Here is an 18,142-nt window from a genome sequence, read left to right on the forward strand (position 1 = left end):
TCTGCACCGCCCCCCACCCCGCCGTGCCTGCCCGCCGCTCTCATAGAGAAGGACCCGCACCTCCACTTTGCGCACGGCGGTCGCGCCGACTTTCGTGGTCGCCACGGCATCTACTACGCCTTCTTCTCTGCGCCAGGCCTCGCCGTCAACCTCAAGATGGAGAACGCCACTTTCCCACTGCAACGCGGTGCGGAAAACGGGGGCGGTGCGGCCAGCGGCGGCGGCACAGCACTCATCGTCGACGGCACCTTCATAACAGAGGTGCACCTCGTGGCTCTCGTTGGCCACAGTGGCACGGGCGACGCCGCTGCAGGGATGGGCGCAGGCTCCTCATCGCCACGGCGGAAGTGGCTCAACGTCTCGTACTGGGCGGCCGAGCTAAACGAAAACAACTGGGGATGGACGATCGTGACGGGCTACTGCGGCGGCCGGCTCTTCAAGATTGGGAAGGGCGGGCAGAAGGTGTGCGAGGACGTCACGGTCAGCGTTAGGATGACGACTGGCATCATCTCGTCGGTAGACTGGACGGTCACCGTCCAGGGGTCACCCACGCACGCGACCCGCGGCCCAACGCATCGAGCCGACGTTGGCTTGAGCGCCAACGGCGAGTACACATCGCGCAGCCTGCCGCATGGAATCTTTGGCCAGTCCTTCTCAGCCCTAGGGCCTCTCAACGGCAAGCGGGACGGGTACCCGCGCGACGGCCCCCTCTACAACGAGCGCAATGGCCCCTTCATGACGAGTGCCATGGCGGAGGGCGCGATTGAGGGGAAGGCCGCCGACTACGAGCTGCCGAGTGCCTTTGCCACGCGCTTTGCGTTCTCTCGCTTCGACGAGTCGTTGCTGCCGCCGTCGACAGACGGTTTGGCGGTTGGTGTCGGCTCGACGGCCGGCGTGGTTGTCGAGGCGTCGGCCGGGGCGGAGGGCGAGGACCCTCTCGAGGTCGATCGCCCTCCCGAGAGATGATAACCTCATCACCCGCAAGCAGGACGGCTCTACGTAGTACTGTACTTTGCGCCATCGGACTCTCTCAGTGTCATGGGCGCTGTCTACTGCTTGAGAGTGTGGTTGTGCACAGCCTAGCACAGACCTCTATTCCCAAGACTCCATGTCCATATCTCCCCTGCTCTCTCTCTCTCTCTCTCTCTCTCTCTCTCTCTCTCTCTCTCTCTCGCTCGCTCGCTCGCTCGCTCGCTCGCTCTCTAGTCTCTCGCTGCTCTCCCCTCGTCTTCGTCGACAACACAAGCAAAATCGATTTGAATGCGTGTTTCGGTTGAACTTCTCTTTTTGCGCGCACAGCGAAGAGCGGATGTTGAGACATGAGAGACTTGAGAGTAACACAGCGAGACAGGCGCGCCGCCCACAATTGAGAGCACATATACATGTGCAAGTAGCTCTCAGGGACGCATCGTACCATCGAAGCTTGCATCAGTGCAGTGCTAGTACGCACAGCTCGACGCGTACTCGAATGCTGCCACTTGGCTGTCATTCTAGCCGGCGAGCGGCGCGTCACAGCACGTCGACTCTCGCATCGCGATGAGACGCACGACGCACTGGCCACTCTCTTGCTGCTCTTGTGCCCCCATGCACTCGCAGACCCACGGTCCACGTGGCTGGACCCCCACCCAGACGCGCGTTCCTGAGTCCTGTGGTGGGCAGGAGGAAGGCCAGCGACCGGTGTGCATCTCTGGCCGGTAGCCCGTAGCCGGGAGGTTTCTTTCTAGGTTTTCTGGAAGAAAGAGGCGCGACAATATATGGCCCACTTAGGCACACGTTCAGTCGACACCTGTCCCGCCGTCATCCTTTCACCACGCCCTTGCGTAGCGGTCGGGAGGCGTGATGAGGAAGCTCTTCGTCTTCGGCGGAGGCCAGCCAAAGTGGCACTGCAGCGGGCCGCCTCGCAGCGACTCGCACAGCGCGTCGCGCGCCTCGCCCGCCGGGGTGAAGGGGTTGCCGCCCACGTACAGAAACTCGCCTGCGGAGAGCGTGTCAGCGGACGTGGGGAAGAGGATGGTTGCGCCCGTGGCTGCGAGCGCTGAGGCCGCCGAGTGGCTTGCGGGGGGCTTTGGGGAGGCGCGCTTTGGGGTGTTGGGAGGGGAGGGGCTGGGGGGGGGCAGCGGCTGCAGCGCACCACCCTTCATCGCGCCCGCCCGCAGCGCGGCGGCGAGCGCTTCGAGGGCGCCATCGCCGAGGCGATTGGCCTGGAGGCCGAGGCGGCGCAGCTTGGGGCATGCGCCTCCCCGCAGCGCCTCGGCCAGGGCCGTCGCGCCCGCGTCTCCGACCTCATTCTCGCCCAGGTACAGCAGCTCCAACGCTGGCAGAGCCCCGCCGGCTAGCGCGGCGGCGAGCGACGCGGCGCCGTCGTCGCCGACGCGGTTACGCTGCAGCGAGAGGTGCTTGAGCGCGCCGCCACCGCCCCCATTGCCGGTGCACATCGCGAACGCCGCCATCGCCGCGCCGTCGAGCTCGTTGTCGGCGAGCCAGAGCGTCTCCAGCGCCGGTGCGGCGGGCAGCGCGGCGAGGAGCGCGGCGAGACTGCCGCCGCGCAGCGCGTTGCCGCCGAGGTGGATCGACTTTAACGACGCGGGCGCCGCCTTGGTGAGCGCGAGCCCAAGCGAGCGCACGTCTTCGTCGTCGAGCGCGGAATCGGACGCGTGAAAGCAGGCGTCGTGAGCGAGGGCGTCCTCCGCGTCGTACGCACCGAGCTCGAGGGTGGGCAGGTGGCGCGAGTAGGCGGCAGGACGGGAGAGCTTGCGCCAGAGGTCGGACAAAGGGTCAGCCGAGGCCGACGCCAAGGGCCCTTCGCTGTTAGTGGGCATCGGCGATAAATGTTTACGCCGGATTTCTTTTGAGCTTAGCCTTCGATGTTATGAAACCTACCTATGAAAACAAACGCAAGGCGGACATGGCATATCGCTCTCGGGCTCACAGACATCCCTCACACCCGCGCACACCATTTCTTTTTGACCACACTCCTCGATAATCCGTGTTATCCTCCAGATGAGAAGTGTCTAATAGGCGCAGAGGCGGAGGAGAAGAGGGGCGCAGCTGAGAGCCTAGCTCCAACGGATCCAAGCTCGGTAGATGAACGTCTCTCTCTCTCTCTAGATGAATGAACCGAAACGTTCATCCAAACCGAGCGGCGGCCGACGGCAGCCTGGCCGTCGCCCCAGCCCCTCTCTCTCGCCGTAGCCTCTCCGCTAGCAGGAGGCCGATAAAATCGACCAAATCGACCAATGCCGAACAATGTACTGCCCCACCCGGGGTTAAGACCGGTCGACGGCAGCTCGGGCAGCCCCTCGGCGAAGCTCAAGGCTCTGCCAAAGCAGGATTCAGACGCTGACGAGAATACGGGTGAACGCTCAAGGACCTCAGGAAAAGGGGTCGAGCCTCAAACGAGACGCGTACTCATCGGCGAGGGCCTCTGGAAGGGCCACCGCAATGGCGAGGATAGACGCGTCACCGTCATCGGTTTGAGTCAGCAACGACTGGACAACAACGACGCTGGTAGCCCAACAATTCCCAGAAAGACGCAGCGGCCACCGCCGGGCAAGGCCCCGTCTCCGCCGCCGCCGCCGCCGGCTCGGCCTCCATTCCCGCCGGGCAAGGCCCCGTCTCCGCCGCCGCCGTCGCCGTCGCTGCCTCCATTCCCGCCGGGCAAGGCCCCTTCTAGCCCGCCGCCGCCGCCGTCGCTGCCTCCATTCCCGCCGGGCAAGGCCCCGTCTCCGCCGCCGCCGCTGCCGGCTCGGCCTCCATTCCCGCCGGGCAAGGCCCCTTCTAGCCCGCCGCCGCCGCCGTCGCTGCCCCCATTCCCGCCGGGCAAGGCCCCGCCGCCGCCGCCGCCGCCGCCGTCGCTGCCTCCATTCCCGCCGGGCAAGGCCCCGTCTCCGCCGCCGCCGCCGCCGGCTCGGCCTCCATTCCCGCCGGGCAAGGCCCCTTCTAGCCCGCCGCCGTTGACGCCGCCCTACGAGAAGTTGGAGAAGGACCCGCATCTCCACTTTGCACACGGGGGCCGCGCAGACTTTCGAGGTCGCGACGGCCAGCTGTACAACTTCTTCTCTGCGCCAAACATCGCAGTCAACCTCCGGATCGAGAACGCCACCTTCGAATTGCATCATCCGGACGGCAGCACCCTCGTCGTCGACGGGTCGTTCGTCACGGAGATGCACTTGACGGCACGCGTCGGGCCAACGAGACAGATTTGGGCCAACTTCTCCTTCTGGGCGTCGGAACTGAACGAGAACAACTGGGGCTACCAGGTTATCAATGGCACATGCCATGGCCGCCGTGTACGGATCGGCAAGGGCAAGTCCAAGCGGTGCGAGGAGCTTACCGTCGCTGTGCACATGGCCCACGCGACGTTCGCGGCGGGCAACTGGAGCTTTAGTGTGCAGGGTCGCCCGACCTATGACCTCATCGCGGGTCCGGAACACCGCCTGGACATCGGCTTCAGCATCAAGGGCGACTTTGCCGAGCGCTTCCGACCGCACGGTATCTTTGGCCAGTCCTTCTCGTCGATCTCGCCCCTCCATGGCAAGGTGGACGACTACCCGCACTCGGGTCATTTTGTGACCTCAGCGCAGGCGCGGGGATCGTAGGCGCGGCTAAGTCACTCACACGCCCCAGAATCAAGCCGAGCCTGGCGTGTACAGGCGGAGGGTGCCATCGAGGGCGACGCATCGATGTACGAGGTCCCATCACCCTACGCCACGCGGTACGCCTTCTCGCGCTTCGACGGCGATGAGCTCCGCGGCCCGCTTCCGGCGGGGGCGCTGGAGGATCAGGTCGACGTGGGGAGCAGCCCGGCTGTGAGCGAGGCCACCCAACTCCTCTACCTTGCAGAGAGGCAGGCAGAGAGGCTGCTGAGCGAGGCGCGCCGGGAGGCGCGCCGTATTGCCGAGGTTGCCCACGCGCCCGCAGAGGAGGTGCAGATGGTGATCGCGCAGCACCAAAGAAGAGTGAGGCGCCTCACAGGCCACATGAAATCACGAAAACGCACACAGTGAGTGTGGTCCCATTGTACGCTGGGCTGACGCCCTTGCGCCTGTGTAATACGTATCATACAGTACACTCTTAAATAGTTTCTCTGGTAGAGGTACGAGAGAGTCGAGAGAGCCGGCGCGAATTCGCGAGTCAGACGCCCAGACCCACACCCAAAATTACAGCAGGGCCGGGGGGGAGAGGACGCGGGAATCTCGGGATTTAAGTATCGCGGTAAGTTTACACACAAAAGCGTTTGATAACAAAAAATACGTCGCATCAATCTCCTCTCGCCAGGGCTTTGCATTTGCGCTGGAACAGGACTGTGCACGCGACGCCGAGTGCGAATGCGATCGAGATGGACTCGAACGTGAAGCTGTGCGCGAGTATGGTGGGCGAGCCAGCCTGCAGGCGAGGCGGCCCCAAGGGTGGAGGGTTGGGGCTGCAATGCTAGCTGGAAGGGCGGTGGGAGTGGGAAGCCTGGTCGAGCTTGCCCAGGTTCATGAAGCCGAGAGTGTTCGACTCCTTGATGTAGCTCACCTAAACGAGGGCATCCGCTTCTGTACAGAGAGAGAGTGAGGGCCACCTGCCGACCCACCGCCGTCCCGCCGCGCACCCACCCCTCGGCAGTCTCAACCTTGGAGCCCGACTTGAAGGTCACCGTCACCTGAGGCAAGAGAGAGGACGGTCGCGCGCGCCTGCGCGGTGGCCTCGCGTGCGGCGGCCACCTCGTCCTCTGGTCGCTCCATGTCACCGCCGAACGTGAAGCCCTTGCAGTCTGCGTGCGAGTTGCACCACGCCTTGGCGCTGTCGACATCCATCGTCTCCATGAACACATTCTCCGAGCCGGCAATGTACCCGCGGACCACAAGGTAAGACTTGGCGATGTCCTCCTCCAGCTCATCCTCGAGCGCCTGCAGCCGCTGCTTGAGCGCCTCTGTCTCTGCAGCGGCGCTATCCGTTTCACCCTCCGGCTCCTCCACCGGCGCGACGAGCACCGACGGCAGCAGCGCCAGGCTCGCCAGGAGCCGAGAAGTTGTGGTCAGCATGGCTGCCGGCGCCATGAAAACATCGAAGTATAGCTCAAAAGAAAACGATGGCATATGCCATGTCCCGCCTTGCGTTGTTTCCTAACATCGAAGGCTAAGCTCAAAAGAAAACAAACGGCACGGGGAATACCTAGCCGCCGCTCGCCGCTCGCTCGCACGCTCGCGCACGACCTTCTACTTCCTCGTGATCCACCCGCCGCCACCCTCGCCTCGCCCTCCCGCCAACTAGCCGCTCGCCCGCTCCTATCCGTGCCACGCCTATCCGTGATCCTGCCGTTACCGCGCCGTCCTTGCTCCTTCCTGCCGTGCCGCTCCTTCCTCCGTGCCGCGCCGCCCTTGCCGTTAGTCCGCCGCCCCCCTGCCGTCCGTTACCGCCGTGCCGCCGTACCGCCGCTCCTACAGTGCCGTTTGTCCCGCCGTCCGATGCCCTGCCTGCCGTCTGTTGCCGCCGCGCCGCCTTACCGCCGACCCTTACCGTGCCGCGCCGCTACACACACATCTGACTTCTTGCTCGACCGAGTTTGCGTTGTCCGTTGAGGAGCGAACCGAGCCGCCGGTGTGTCGACAGAAAGTCGGCCCGCGAGTGCTCCGCAGCAGCCTCGCTGGGCCAGAACGTCGGCCCGCGAGGTGGATGCTAGCATGAGCCCGATGCGTCGCAGTGCTCTTGCGTTTCGGCGGTAGTGATCTAATCACCCGAATGCCACGTTCGGATCGCTCCTCATCGCAAACCCCGTCAGCACTCAGCAGTCCTCCTCCAGGAATGTACGTAAGAGCTACATACACTGAGAGAGAGAGGAACGCCGTGCAAAGCTCGCTTCCGAGCTCTCACGCCGCCATGAAAAAAGAAAAAGATAAACACAACCCCGGGCCCCGATATTCTTACGACGTCGTGTCTCTCTGTGCCAAAACTTGCGCGTGTCTCTCTGTGCTGCGGGCAGCAAGACCGTCCGATGGGCGAGTCTTTTGGTGGCAGCCCGTTCGGTGGCATCCCCACCACCACCGTGCAGAACAACACCCTCAGCATTGCTGTGCCGAGGATCAATGTCACCCGACGCGGCACCTGGCTGTGGTGCCCTGCCCGGCTGCAACGGCTGTCGTGCATCAGCGGATTCCAAATACGCCCCGGCCCTGTGCCGGTGCATCACATGCAGCTGCAGTTTTGCAAGTTGCCCAGAAACCCCACGAGTTGCTTCGCGGAGACTTCGCTCCCGCTGCAGGTCTGCCACAGCAGGTACGACGGCTCCGATTTTGAGCAGCCACATCAGTTGCGGAGTGGAAGGCAGCTTCCGGTAGGTCCTGGGAGCGCTTGGGAATACGTGATGCTTAACGTGCACTACGACGGCATCACTGGGCCAGCAGCACAGCGGCTCGACAACACAACGGTCGACATTTTCTTGGAGGAGTGCACCTCTCATGGGCCGTACTATGATCGGGCAATGCTGCAGACATACAACTTTTCCGTCCAAGCGCGGGGGCGGTCTTCCGTCGTACCTTCTGTCTCGTCCATGCATCGCTATCGGAGGGATCTGGGCGGCGGTACGTTCCGGATATGGGGGCTGGAGCCTCACTATCACAAGCACGGCACGTGGTCACGGGTGGTGGTGACAAGTGCGGCGGGCCATGTGAAATTCGCGCTGACAATGAAGACGGCTGATTATCTGTACCCGGTGGACGACTTTCCAGAGCTGGAGGACGGCGACCTCTTCAACGTCACGTGCGTGTACGGTCGGGCTTTCACGGGCGTCGTGCCGTCGGGACTCGACTTTGCAAGCAATGAGATGTGTGAGCTGTTTGTGCATGCCGACCGCAGCGAGATGCACTCGTCCCTCGGGCCAGCCTTTGATGTGGTCAGCAGCTCAGAGGGGGGGTCTGTGCAGTCGCAGGACCCATTGCCGGGCCCCGTTACTGTCGAGAAGCACGGATCCCGGGACGCACCGCCCATCCGCCGCGAGCAGGTTGCGGCGCTGTGCGAAAAGCTGAAGGACGTAGTGCCGGCTCTGAAAGCGCCCTGCGAAAGGTTGAGCGGAGGCGCTGGTGGCGCGGGCAGTTAGGACAGCGTACTATCTGACAGAAGAGGTCCTCCACACACGCACACACGCACACACGCACGCACGCACGCACGCACGCACGCACGCACGCACGCACGCACGCACACTCGCACACGCGCGCGCGCGCGCGCGCACACACACACACACACACACACACACACAGGCGCACGAATTCTTTTTTCGAGCGTGTCTTGCAGAGCTGGAGCACGGCGGCAGCGCACAAGCACAACGATGGAACATAGCGCCGGCACCCCAGCGTAGAGGGCGTCGTGTAGCCCTCCTTTTGGTATATTAGCCAGCACTGAGCATGAGCCTCGTTGCTGCGTGCCTCCGTGGCGACGTGGAGACGCTCTCCGACCTGCTGGCGGCCGGTGAGCCGCTCGAGGCCAGGTGCGAGGAGGGTTTCACCGCTCTCTACACTGCGGCCGCCGAGGACGATCCCGATGCGGTGCGTTGCCTGATCGAGGCCGGCGCAGCCGTGAGTGTGGGAGGCTCGCCGCAGGGCGCCACACCGCTGATGGTCGCATCGGAAAACGGCCACCTCGAGTGCGTGCGAATGCTGATCGAAGCCGGAGCCGACCTGGACATGCACGAGTCGTGCGATGCGCAGCCAGACTTTGATCCATCCGCCGAGGACGATCACGCCGAGTGGATCCCGCCACCACTCGTCCTCGCGGCCGGAAACGGCCACCAAGATTGCGTCCGCATCTTGATCAGAGCAGGCGCGGACCTCAACATCAAGTTTGGCCCCTGCCGAAACAGCCCGCTGCACGAGCTCTGCGCTGCCGGGCGCGTGCAGATGGCGCGGACGCTGCTCGACGCAGACGCGGATCCGAGCGCGGAGGATGTGGATGGGCGGTCGGTGCTCTTCGTCAGCTGCATGTGCGATCAGCCAGAGTGCGCCGCTCTTGTCCTGGCCGCCGGCGCAGGCATCGATCAGCCCATGCGCGAGCCAAACCCGGGCGCAACGCCGCTCTACGTGGCCGCCATGTGTGGCCACGAGCGGTGCGTCCGCCTGCTCTGCGAGAACGGCTGCCCATCCCCTCAGCGGGGAGGCCCGTGTAGCACTCCTGCTTGATCGGCCGCACGCGTCTCGTTTAGGCGCACGCATCAACGCGCGGGCGGCGCGCGGCGCCACGCCCATGTTTGCGAGTTGCCAAGAGGGCCACTTGCGCGTGGTCATGCTTCTCTCCTCGTACGGCGCCGCCCGGACGGGCCGCTGGACGTCCGACAACGGCGAGCAGCTCACGAAGCGGGCCGACATGTTTGCTACCGACCACGGACACGACGAGGTGGTTCGCTGGCTGGAGGCGTCGGCCTCGTACTCGCCGCTGCACCACGTGGAGGTGCTCACCGGGCGGCGGACGGTCGAGCTGCTCCGCGGCGACGCTTGCGCGTCCTACAACCTCCGGAGCGGCCGCTCGATTCGACCCCTGCGCCCGCGCGCGCCGTTCCGGCCGCCGTGTGCGCCGCCCCGCACCGAGACGCCGTACGAGCTGGCGCTCGCGCGGCCCGAGCTCCCGGCCTCGCAGCTCATCCTCGCCGCCGCATCTCCGTGGAGCCCCGCCTCGCACAGGCTGTGGGAGCCGTGGTTCCGGGAGCGTGCGACCGTCCTGTGCACGATTGGCTACAAGCTCGCCTATCGCCTCAACCGGGAGGAGCACTCGTTTGTGGACGTGTGGGTCAGCCACGTGCTGCCCAAGGCGATGGCCGAGAGTGTGTGATGGACGTGTATGAGAGTGGGTGACGGACGTGTATTAGGGCAGCACACTCGCGCGTATTAGTAATTAGAGGCGCACGGCGGCGGCGGCACGCGCGCAGCAGCATCGCGCGTATTAGCGCACTTGGAGCACTTGAACTTGGAGCACTTGGAGTGCAGTCTGGCCTGCAGTCATTAACCTCACATCCAGGGCCGGGGAGCTGAGGAGCGCACCCAGCGGGCCGGATGATCGGTATCGGGTTACGGGCAAGAGAGCCCTAGCCCCGGGGGTGCGCGTTCGCAGGGCAAGGGCCGTAAAGTAAAGAAAGAAAGAAAGAAAACAGACAACCCAAGGGAGGGATGGGAGGACGGCACGCCGCCACCACACAGGGATTTTAAGGAGAGGAGTGTGATGCGCTAGCCGTCGCCTACCCTAGGGAGTCTGCCTCTTCCTATCTCTCTTCGCAGTCTCTCTCCGATTCTCGCTTCAACCTTCGTGCCACCTCGCGGCCGTCCCACTCTCGTCGCTCTCTCCCTTGTCACTTCCTCCTCTGTCGCGTCGTTCTCTTCTGTCTCGTCCTGCGGCGCCGCCGCCTGCCGGTCCCTTGTTCTCGCGGCTTCTTTCGCCTTTTTTCGGCGCAACTCCGTCCTCCTCGCGGCGTATCCTGGCCCCTCGAGTCTATCGAGCTCCCCTCGCGCAAGGACCACATTTCTGACTCCCACTCCGAGCATTTGCCTACAGGTCATGTTGTTGCTCAGGTCCACTCTCTCTTCGAACACTCGTGCCTCTACGGATGATGCCGGCGCTGGAGTCCCCTTCGGATGCATCGTGACATCTGACACCTGAATTTCCACTGGTTCGTCCTCCTCTGAGTCATCTTCCCCGTCCTCCTTCCGCTCAGCTCTTCGCTCGGTACGTTCGGTGTGACTCACCCTCCATGCCGTGAACAGGCGCTTTATCCACCCTATATTCTTCTCTCGTTCCTCTGCCCGTGCCTTGGTCTTGTCGTTGTTTCGCACCCATGTCTGTATGGCAATCGAGGCTGCCTTCCCCACTACCTGTAGTTCGCTCGTCACCTCTCCCGCGAGCTCCCTTCTCTTTCTTTCGGGTATGGAGTCCGTGAGTGCGGGTAGCGTGCAGGCAATCACGGGCGCTATTTTGTCGTACTCCTCTTCGGCGAGCGCCCCAAATCTAGACCCTTTCGCCTTTAAGGAGGCTGCCCTCGCTCGTCTCAGGAATGTGGCGGTGTCTTTTGAGTCCGGCGCCTCCCGTTCGACTCTTGCTGTCGCCCTCGCTGTGTGTTTATCGAGCTTCCGCATGAAGTGACGCGCCTCTTCCTTATTTCCAGCGCAGCTGCCGCTCAGTATGTGCGCCAACGACGCCTGTGGTGGCTCACTGTCTTCTTGTTTCCAGTCGTCCCAGTCTTTCAGTTCCCCGCGTCTCCTCCTTGCCTCGCGCGCCTCTTTTGTGAACTCATCCCTAGCCGCTTTGCACGCTCTGCATCCCCAGAACGCACTTCTCGTGGCGGGGCCCCTTATTCCCCGTTTCTTTTCCCCCTCTAGAATACGCCTGTGGTGTGCACTGGTTGGGTAGTAGTCTAAGTTCTGAGCCTCGAGGCTGAGCGGGTCTAAGTGTGACTAGTCACGCTGGGGTGCTTACGCGGTCTAAGATCAGCGAGAGCCTCTTACATCGGCTAAGTCGGCCGTGGCACAGCCTGGGGCCAAGAGGCTCCCACCGTGATCAACGATACGGCGCTAGCCCCCAAATTTTCTTCGCCTGCGGCGGGCGCCTTCTAATCCGGATCGATCCTTCTCATGCTCAGCAATCGCCGCCTCAGCATCCTCCTCTTCCGATTCTCGTTGCTCTTCTTGAGCGCAATCTTCAAGCCAAACAGTTCTCACAAATAGCCTCAAGCTCAAACAAACGCATGTCAAGGAAGCCTGTGTATGCTGGTCCTCTTTGAATGATCCGCGCGTGAGGTAGATCTAGCATAGGGCCTTGTTGGCAGCAGCCAGCTTGTTGCGCTGCTTCGTTGCGATGAGCTGATTGGGATCGCAGAAGTGCATGCCAAGCACCGCCACGATCTTGAAGCAGAACACATCGCAACCGCATCGTCCGCACTGCCATCGGCATGCCGCGCCCGCCGCTTCGCCGCAGCCGCCTTAAGACACGCATAGCGGCAGCACATGGTACGGTGCGCGTACTTGAGCAGGAGTTGCGCGCCGCAAGTAGCGCACTGGCCCTGGGACAAGGCGATATGGCGTCGTGCGCGGCATACGTGTTACGTTGGTCGGGACGCGTCCCCAGGTATTTTTCGGGTAAACCTGGACTTTTGCAGGTATACCCGGGTTTTACCCGGATTTGGCCTTGTGCCGTCTAAGTTCATGGCCCCCGACCATACAGCGTCTAAGTCCGAGCCCGGCTCCGTGCGGGGGCTAAGTTGAGCGCTCGCTCGCTGCAGAGGCTAAGTGTAGAGCGACCCTCTAGCCCTACTACCCAACCATTTGGTGTGCCCCATGTGGCACCCCGACCTGTTGTCTCACCCTGGCCCCCAAGATCGTTTTAGGGCCGTAAAGTAAACACGGGTCTCCACCAACTCTTGGAGCACTTGGAGTGCAGTCATTAACCGCACATCCAGGGCCGGGGAGCTGAGGAGCGCACCCAGCGGGCCGGATGATCGGTATCGGGTTACGGGCAAGAGAGCCCTAGCCCCCCCCGGGGGTGCGCGTTCGCAGGGCAAGGGCCGTAAAGTAAACACGGGTCTCCGAGGGTTGGTTCCGTGTACCGGGTTTCCCCTTAACTTCAGAACGCCCCCTCTACTCGGAGCTAGTAGACATGACACTGTACACCACTCACCACCACTCCGCGCTCACTCCGCAAGTCGTTTTCTCCTTTTGACCTGGACCTCCACATGGATCGTCTCACTCGCCTCGGTAGCTACCTCCGGCAACGACACGAGATCGACTCGTGGCTGCTAGAGCGCCGCTCGGAGCTGGCTGCGGCCATCGCAGTGCACGACGAGGCGCTCGCGGCCACAAAGCTGCTCTGCGAGGCGTGCATTGCCGTCCTTCGCCCCAGCCGGACTGCACGCCGCCGTCACGCCCCACCCGGTCCCTCCGCTGCGTCAGGCACTCCTGCTCGAGGCAGAGGAGTGCACCTCGAGCGCAGGCGTCCAGCGGTGCGACACGTGGGAGGTCTTTGCGGCGACAGAGACGGTGCCGCCGCCGCTGCTGCGGCCGGGTCCGCCCGAGAGGCTGCTCGGCTTCATCCGCGGCACGCCGGCGCGGGCGAGGCGACGCGCGAGCGAGCAGGCCAACGCTCGCGTCGACGAGTCCGACGCGATGGCAGATTATCGTGCGGCGGCGGACGGTCGGCGGCGGCGGCTGCTCGAGGAGTTTGCTCCGGTGCTGTCTCGCTCGGACCACTCCGCGGTCTGCGTGGAGGCGCGGCTGGCGACGGCGGCGGCGGAGGCCGAGCCGGAGCAGGAGGTCGAGGAGGAGGCCGCCGCGGCGGCGGAGGTCGTGACGGGTGCGGTGGAGGCAGAGGCAGAGTCTGGGCGGCTGCGGCTGCGGGTCGTCTCTCAGAACGCGCAGGAGCTGGTGCCGGACGGCGTGCACACCTGCGCCTGCGCGGTCGCCGCCCGCCTCAAGGGGTTGCCGGAGGTGCCTCCGGCAGGCCGCGCTGTCGAGCTGCTCAAGGAGGCGATGCTCTCGCCGCCGGCTGCGCGCGCGCAGCTCGAATGGCTGCGCTCCTTGCTCGAGGGAGAGGTGCCGCACTCGGCGGCCGTCTGCCTGCAGGAGCTGTCGGACGGGCTGGTGGCGGACCTGCGCGCGCTCTGCGGCGCACCTGGCCGAGGCTGGCACATGCATGCCTCCGAGCCGGCTCCGCCGCGGGGTCGCGCGGGCGCCTCGTGCGCTGCACGCACCTGCATTATCTCCTCCTCGCCGCTGCGGCCCGAGCCAGACGTCGTCGCCTCCTTCTCGGGGGCGGGCGGCGCGGCGGCGCGCACGCGCCGCTTCGCCGCCGCGACGCTTCGAGCGCGCGCCGAGGCGGGCGCAGGCGGCGGCGTCGTCCTCGCCTCGGTGCACTTCCTCCATGCGGCCGAAAGGGCGGCGGCGGGGGAGGCAGCGCCCTCCAACGCTTCGCACATCTGCGAGGGCGTCTCGCAGGCGGCGAGGCAGCTGCGCGGCCGGCTGCGGCAAGGGGGCACGCTGCTCCTCGTCGGAGACTTCAACGGGCCCGTCGGAGGTGTTGCCGACTTGCTCGCCCGCGATGATGGCGGCGATGATGGCGGCGATGGCGGCGGGGATGGCGGCGGCGGCGGCGGCGGCGGCGGTGGCGCTGGTTGCGGTGGCGGCGCAGGTGGTGTCGGTGGGGTTGGCGATGGTCGCGGCGGCGAGCGTGGTGGCGGCGGAAAGGTGTGGCAGTGGCACGCGAGCCCTGCAGGCCCGACGCAGCTGTCGCTGTTTGGAGGCGGCGAGCGTGCTGCCGCCGACGGCGCCGTCGCCCTCTCGCTGCGGCGGCGGGCGGTCCGACGCATGACGTGCGCCCTCCTGCAGCCTCGGGGGGGAGGGGGCGGACCCCAGAGCAGAGAGGGCGGCGGCGGAGAGGGCGGCGTCGGCGACGGAGCCAGGCCGGGCGGGAAGGGCGGCGGCGGCGGCACGGACGGCGGTGGCAAGGGCGGCAGCGGAGGGGGCCGCGGCGGAGGAGCCGGTGGCAGTGGCGGCGAAGGCGAAGGCGGAATGGCGGGTGAGGGCGGCCCGCCAGAGCCCGGTCTCGAGGGGCGCGACGCGTCGGCGGAGGCGGAGGCGGAGGTGGAGGTGGAGGCGGAGGCGGAGGCGGAGGCGGAGGCGGAGGCGGAGGCGGAGGCGGAGGCGGAGGCGGAGGCGGAGGCGGAGGCGGAGGCGGAGGCGGAGGCGGAGGCGGAGGCGGAGGCGGAGGCGGAGGCGGAGGCGGAGGCGGAGGCGGAGGCGGAGGCGGAGGCGGAGGCGGAGGCGGAGGCGGAGGCGGAGGCGGAGGCGGAGGCGGAGGCGGAGGCGGAGGCGGAGGCGGAGGCGGAGGCGGAGGCGGAGGCGGAGGCGGAGGCGGAGGCGGAGGCGGAGGCGGAGGCGGAGGCGGAGGCGGAGGCGGAGGCGGCAAAGTGGGCGGGCCTCGCCCTCGTCGCGTCTGTGAGTTCGGCGGCGCGACAGCAGCTCGTCGACGGCGGCGTGAGCGAGGAGCTGCTGTCGCTGCCCGCGCCGCTCCTGTGCTCACAGCTCCGAGAGATGGCAGTGGTGTCGCCGCGGCGGCAGCTCCTACCTCGCGGCGGCCCTCCTCACCCGTCGGCTGTGGCGCGCACGCCCACACATAGGCGGTGGCAGCTCGTGAGGTGGTGAGGCTGCCTTCTCGGCATCGTCTCCGAACCTTCTCGGAACCTTCTCGCAGGTGGCAGCTCGTGCGGCGGCGAGGCACCCCGCGGTGCGGAGGCTGAAGCCGGCCGAGACCGAAGCGCGCGCCCTCGTGCTCAGCGATTTTGCGACGCTGGCGCCGGCCTCGGCCGCCCCCTTCGGTCCTCCTCCTCCTCCGCCCGCCGGCTCGCCCTGCCCCGCCGTCCTGCTCGTCCTCGTGCGCTTTGCCTCTCCTCCGCCCCCACCCCGTGCCGGCGCGGGCGGGGCCTCTTAAGCAGTTTGGCTGCAAGCAGGCGCGCTTCCGCGAGGACGTGTCTTGGCTCGCGCGGCTTCCTCCGGGCGTCGAGTACCACGTCATGCAAAAGGGAGGCGCCGTCCAGCGCGAGCTGCCCGCTTGCCGGCAGACGGCGCTGCCCAACGTCGGCCGCGAGGCCCACGCGTACCTCTCCTGTGAGGTGTGAACAGCGTCTCTTCACACCCACCGCTGTGAACAGGCCCACTCGTACCTCTCCTGTGAGGTGTGAACAGCGTCTCTTCACACCCACCGCTGTGAACAGGCCCACTCGTACCTCTCCTGTGAGGTGTGAACAGCGTCTCTTCACACCCACCGCTGTGAACAGGCCCACGCGTACCTCTCCTGTGAGGTGTGAACAGCGTCTCTTCACACCCACCGCTGTGAACAGGCCCACTCATACCTCTCCTTTCTCCAGACCGTGCACGCCGCCTCCGCCTCCGCCGCCGAGGCGGCGCGGCTTCTCCCGCCGCTCGTCGTCTTTGCGCAAGCGGAGCCCTTCGACCACAACCCGGGCGAGCTCTCCCCACGGACACCCCCCACCCCCCACCCCGCCCCCCGCCCCCGCCCCGAGAGTGCGCGCTTCGCCCCGCACCCGCGGCGGCCCGCCGCAGCGCTCGGCCCGCCAGACCGCGCCGCATCACCTCACGCCCTGCCTTGGCTCGCCGCATCACCTCACGCCTTGGCTGAAACAGCCTTCCTCGACGAGCTCTCCCTCCTCGCCGCGCACGTCTCCGCTGGCCGCCGGCCGCCGCGCTGGGTGCCGCTGGGGCTCTGGAGCGGTGGAGAGCGCATCGTCTACTGCGACGCCAGCGGCGCGCCGCACCAGGCACTCAAAGTAAACCAACTAGCACCCTCGGTCGCGCTCCATTCCTGGCCCCCTCCTTCTCCTTCTCCCTCCTTCTCCCCCCCCCCCGCCTCTCCTCCTCCTCACACGGCAACACCCCACACCCTTCCTGAACACCCCTCCGCTCGCTCGGCTCACAGCCGCTGCTGCTCCCGATTGGGCGCGTGTGGAGGGCGCTGTTTGGAGAGGGGCGGGCCCTACCGACGTGGATCGGCTTCACTCCTGGCGCATGCTTCGCGGTCTGCCGCGAGGCGCTGCTCCGCGGGCTCACGCCCTCACGCGTCGAGGCGGCGCTCTCACCCTCCTGCGGGTTCGGGGGCCTAGAAGCTGACCCTCTGATCGAACTGTGCCTAGCACTCGAGACTAGCACTCGAGACGACATGTGCTCAGCTGTCTGTCGACCGGCCTCGTACACCCTCGTGTTTCACGACGCAGGCTCGGGTGCCACGCCGACCCGCTCTCCGGGCACGTGTTTGAGCGGCTGTGGAGATACCTCTGTGGCTACGGCGAGGAGGAGGAGGAGTTGGGCGAGCACGCCGTGTCGTCGGGCGGGCCGCCGCCGCTCTCGCCGCCGCCCTCGCCGCCGCCCTCGCCGCCGCTCTCGCCGCCGCCCCTAACGACTCTGGTTGGCATCGGCTCTCTGGTGTCGGAGTCCTCGGCGGCGCGCTCCTTCTCCTTTTGCAACTTCCGCATCGGCGAGGTCCGCGGCTGGCGTCGCACCTTCAGCCAGGCGAGAGATTACCCGAGATTACCCGAGATTACCCGAGATTACCCGAGATCACCTGAGATCACCCGAGATCACCCGTCGCACCTTCAGCCAGGCGAACTGGGTCAACACGGCGCACGGCTGGGGCAGTGCCGCTCGAGGCACGGCGGCGGCGCTGGCGATGGTGCGTTGCGACGCAGACTTTGTCAGCCGCGTCGCGCTGCTCGACGTAAACGCGGAAGAGCTGCCCGGCTTCTACGAGCGCGAGGCCGGCTACAGCATCGTCACGACCGACTACTGCGAGGGGCGGGGCCCCGAAGGCGGCGCGGCGCGGCGTGGCGTGGCGCTCATGTGCGCCGCTTGTGCGGACGATGCCGAGGCGGATACGCTGTGGGCGCCCGGCGGCGCGATGGAGCGCCATTGCGCGGGCAGCGAGTACGTCGCCGCCTGGATGCGCTCCTCTCTCCGCCCGCTGTGGCCGCCCGCGGGTGCGCACCTGCTGCCTGCGCCGGGCTACCTGCGGCTGTGCGCAGCGGCGCACCGGCGAGCGGGGCTGCTCGACCACTTCCTCGATAGCACGCTCCTCCACGACGGCGTCACGACACTACGCGCGCATTGCGAGCGGGACGAGGGCGCGCGCCGCGCCATCGCGTCGCTAGACGAGGAGGAGGCTGCAGGCAGCGACGAGGAGGCCGCCTCGATGCACGGCGATGCGAGAGGGGCGCTGAGTAGGAGTAGTGGGCATGGAGTCACACTAGAGCCGTAGCGCGGCGAACGGCGACATGAGAGGGAGGCGGCGTGTCCCGGAATTGCATATGCTCAAGGACAAGGTACTCCCTCTCCGTCTCCTGCGCCGCCGCGGGATTCCCCCCCGCTTGCGCGTTCTCCATATTTTCTTTTTTCGCATACCCCGCACAGCATAATACTCGCTCAAGTGCGGCCGCAACCCAACACCGAGTCGAAGAATGTGTCTGTGATGGCCTCACTGAGGCCTCCCATGCGGGCCCAAGTCGCGTCCGCGGGGCTGGCATGCGCCCCTCCCTCCCCTTTGCGTCGAGCGGCGGCGCACCGAGAGCCCCGTGACCCGTCGTGCCGGTCGCTGCCGGCGCCACAGGCGTCGTGATGCTGCGGGT

At 66.1% G+C, this 18,142-nt stretch overlaps 4 protein-coding genes across 4 annotated transcripts; 3 read left to right on the forward strand and 1 right to left on the reverse strand.

Moving 5' to 3' along the window:
* Nucleotides 1-1,716: 1,716 nt before the first annotated feature.
* EMIHUDRAFT_440976 (hypothetical protein) lies at nt 1,717-2,799 on the reverse strand. Its single transcript, XM_005787637.1, has 2 exons — nt 2,132-2,799; nt 1,717-1,975 (listed from the first exon to the last, which is right to left on the reverse strand). Exons 1-2 carry the CDS (start codon nt 2,448-2,450, stop codon nt 1,806-1,808), a joined length of 489 nt encoding a protein of 162 aa, XP_005787694.1. The 5' UTR covers nt 2,451-2,799; the 3' UTR covers nt 1,717-1,805.
* Nucleotides 2,800-8,384: 5,585 nt separating this feature from the next.
* EMIHUDRAFT_227581 (hypothetical protein) lies at nt 8,385-9,155 on the forward strand (the record flags this gene model as incomplete). The annotated part of the gene is made up of 2 exons (XM_005787638.1): nt 8,385-8,448; nt 8,902-9,155. 2 exons carry the CDS (start codon nt 8,385-8,387, stop codon nt 9,153-9,155), a joined length of 318 nt encoding a protein of 105 aa, XP_005787695.1.
* A 184-nt stretch (nt 9,156-9,339) lies between these two features.
* EMIHUDRAFT_227582 (hypothetical protein) lies at nt 9,340-9,801 on the forward strand (the record flags this gene model as incomplete). The annotated part of the gene is made up of 1 exon (XM_005787639.1): nt 9,340-9,801. The coding sequence occupies one exon, from the start codon at nt 9,340-9,342 to the stop codon at nt 9,799-9,801; it is 462 nt and encodes a 153-aa protein (XP_005787696.1).
* Nucleotides 9,802-12,688: 2,887 nt separating this feature from the next.
* Nucleotides 12,689-17,775, forward strand: EMIHUDRAFT_227583 (hypothetical protein; the record flags this gene model as incomplete). Its single annotated transcript, XM_005787640.1, has 13 exons — nt 12,689-12,841; nt 12,906-13,208; nt 13,371-13,671; nt 13,837-14,025; nt 14,224-14,306; nt 15,202-15,381; nt 15,458-15,614; nt 16,152-16,315; nt 16,444-16,613; nt 16,739-16,841; nt 16,956-17,003; nt 17,125-17,292; nt 17,389-17,775. The coding sequence occupies 13 exons, from the start codon at nt 12,689-12,691 to the stop codon at nt 17,773-17,775; spliced, it is 2,406 nt and encodes an 801-aa protein (XP_005787697.1).
* Nucleotides 17,776-18,142: the final 367 nt, after the last annotated feature.

This window comes from Emiliania huxleyi (genome assembly GCF_000372725.1).
Source record: "Emiliania huxleyi CCMP1516 chromosome Unknown EMIHUscaffold_140, whole genome shotgun sequence".
NCBI lineage: Eukaryota > Haptophyta > Isochrysidales > Noelaerhabdaceae > Emiliania > Emiliania huxleyi.

Excerpts from the sequence above, each read along its gene's own strand:
- EMIHUDRAFT_440976 (XM_005787637.1), bottom strand. The coding sequence starts at position 2,450 with ATGGCGGCGTTCGCGATGTGCACCGGCAATGGGGGCGGTGGCGGCGCG. Across the intron at positions 1,976-2,131 it reads GGCGGGCGCGATGAAGGGTG|GCGAGTTTCTGTACGTGGGC; the intron begins GTGCGCTGCAGC and ends CGCTCTCCGCAG.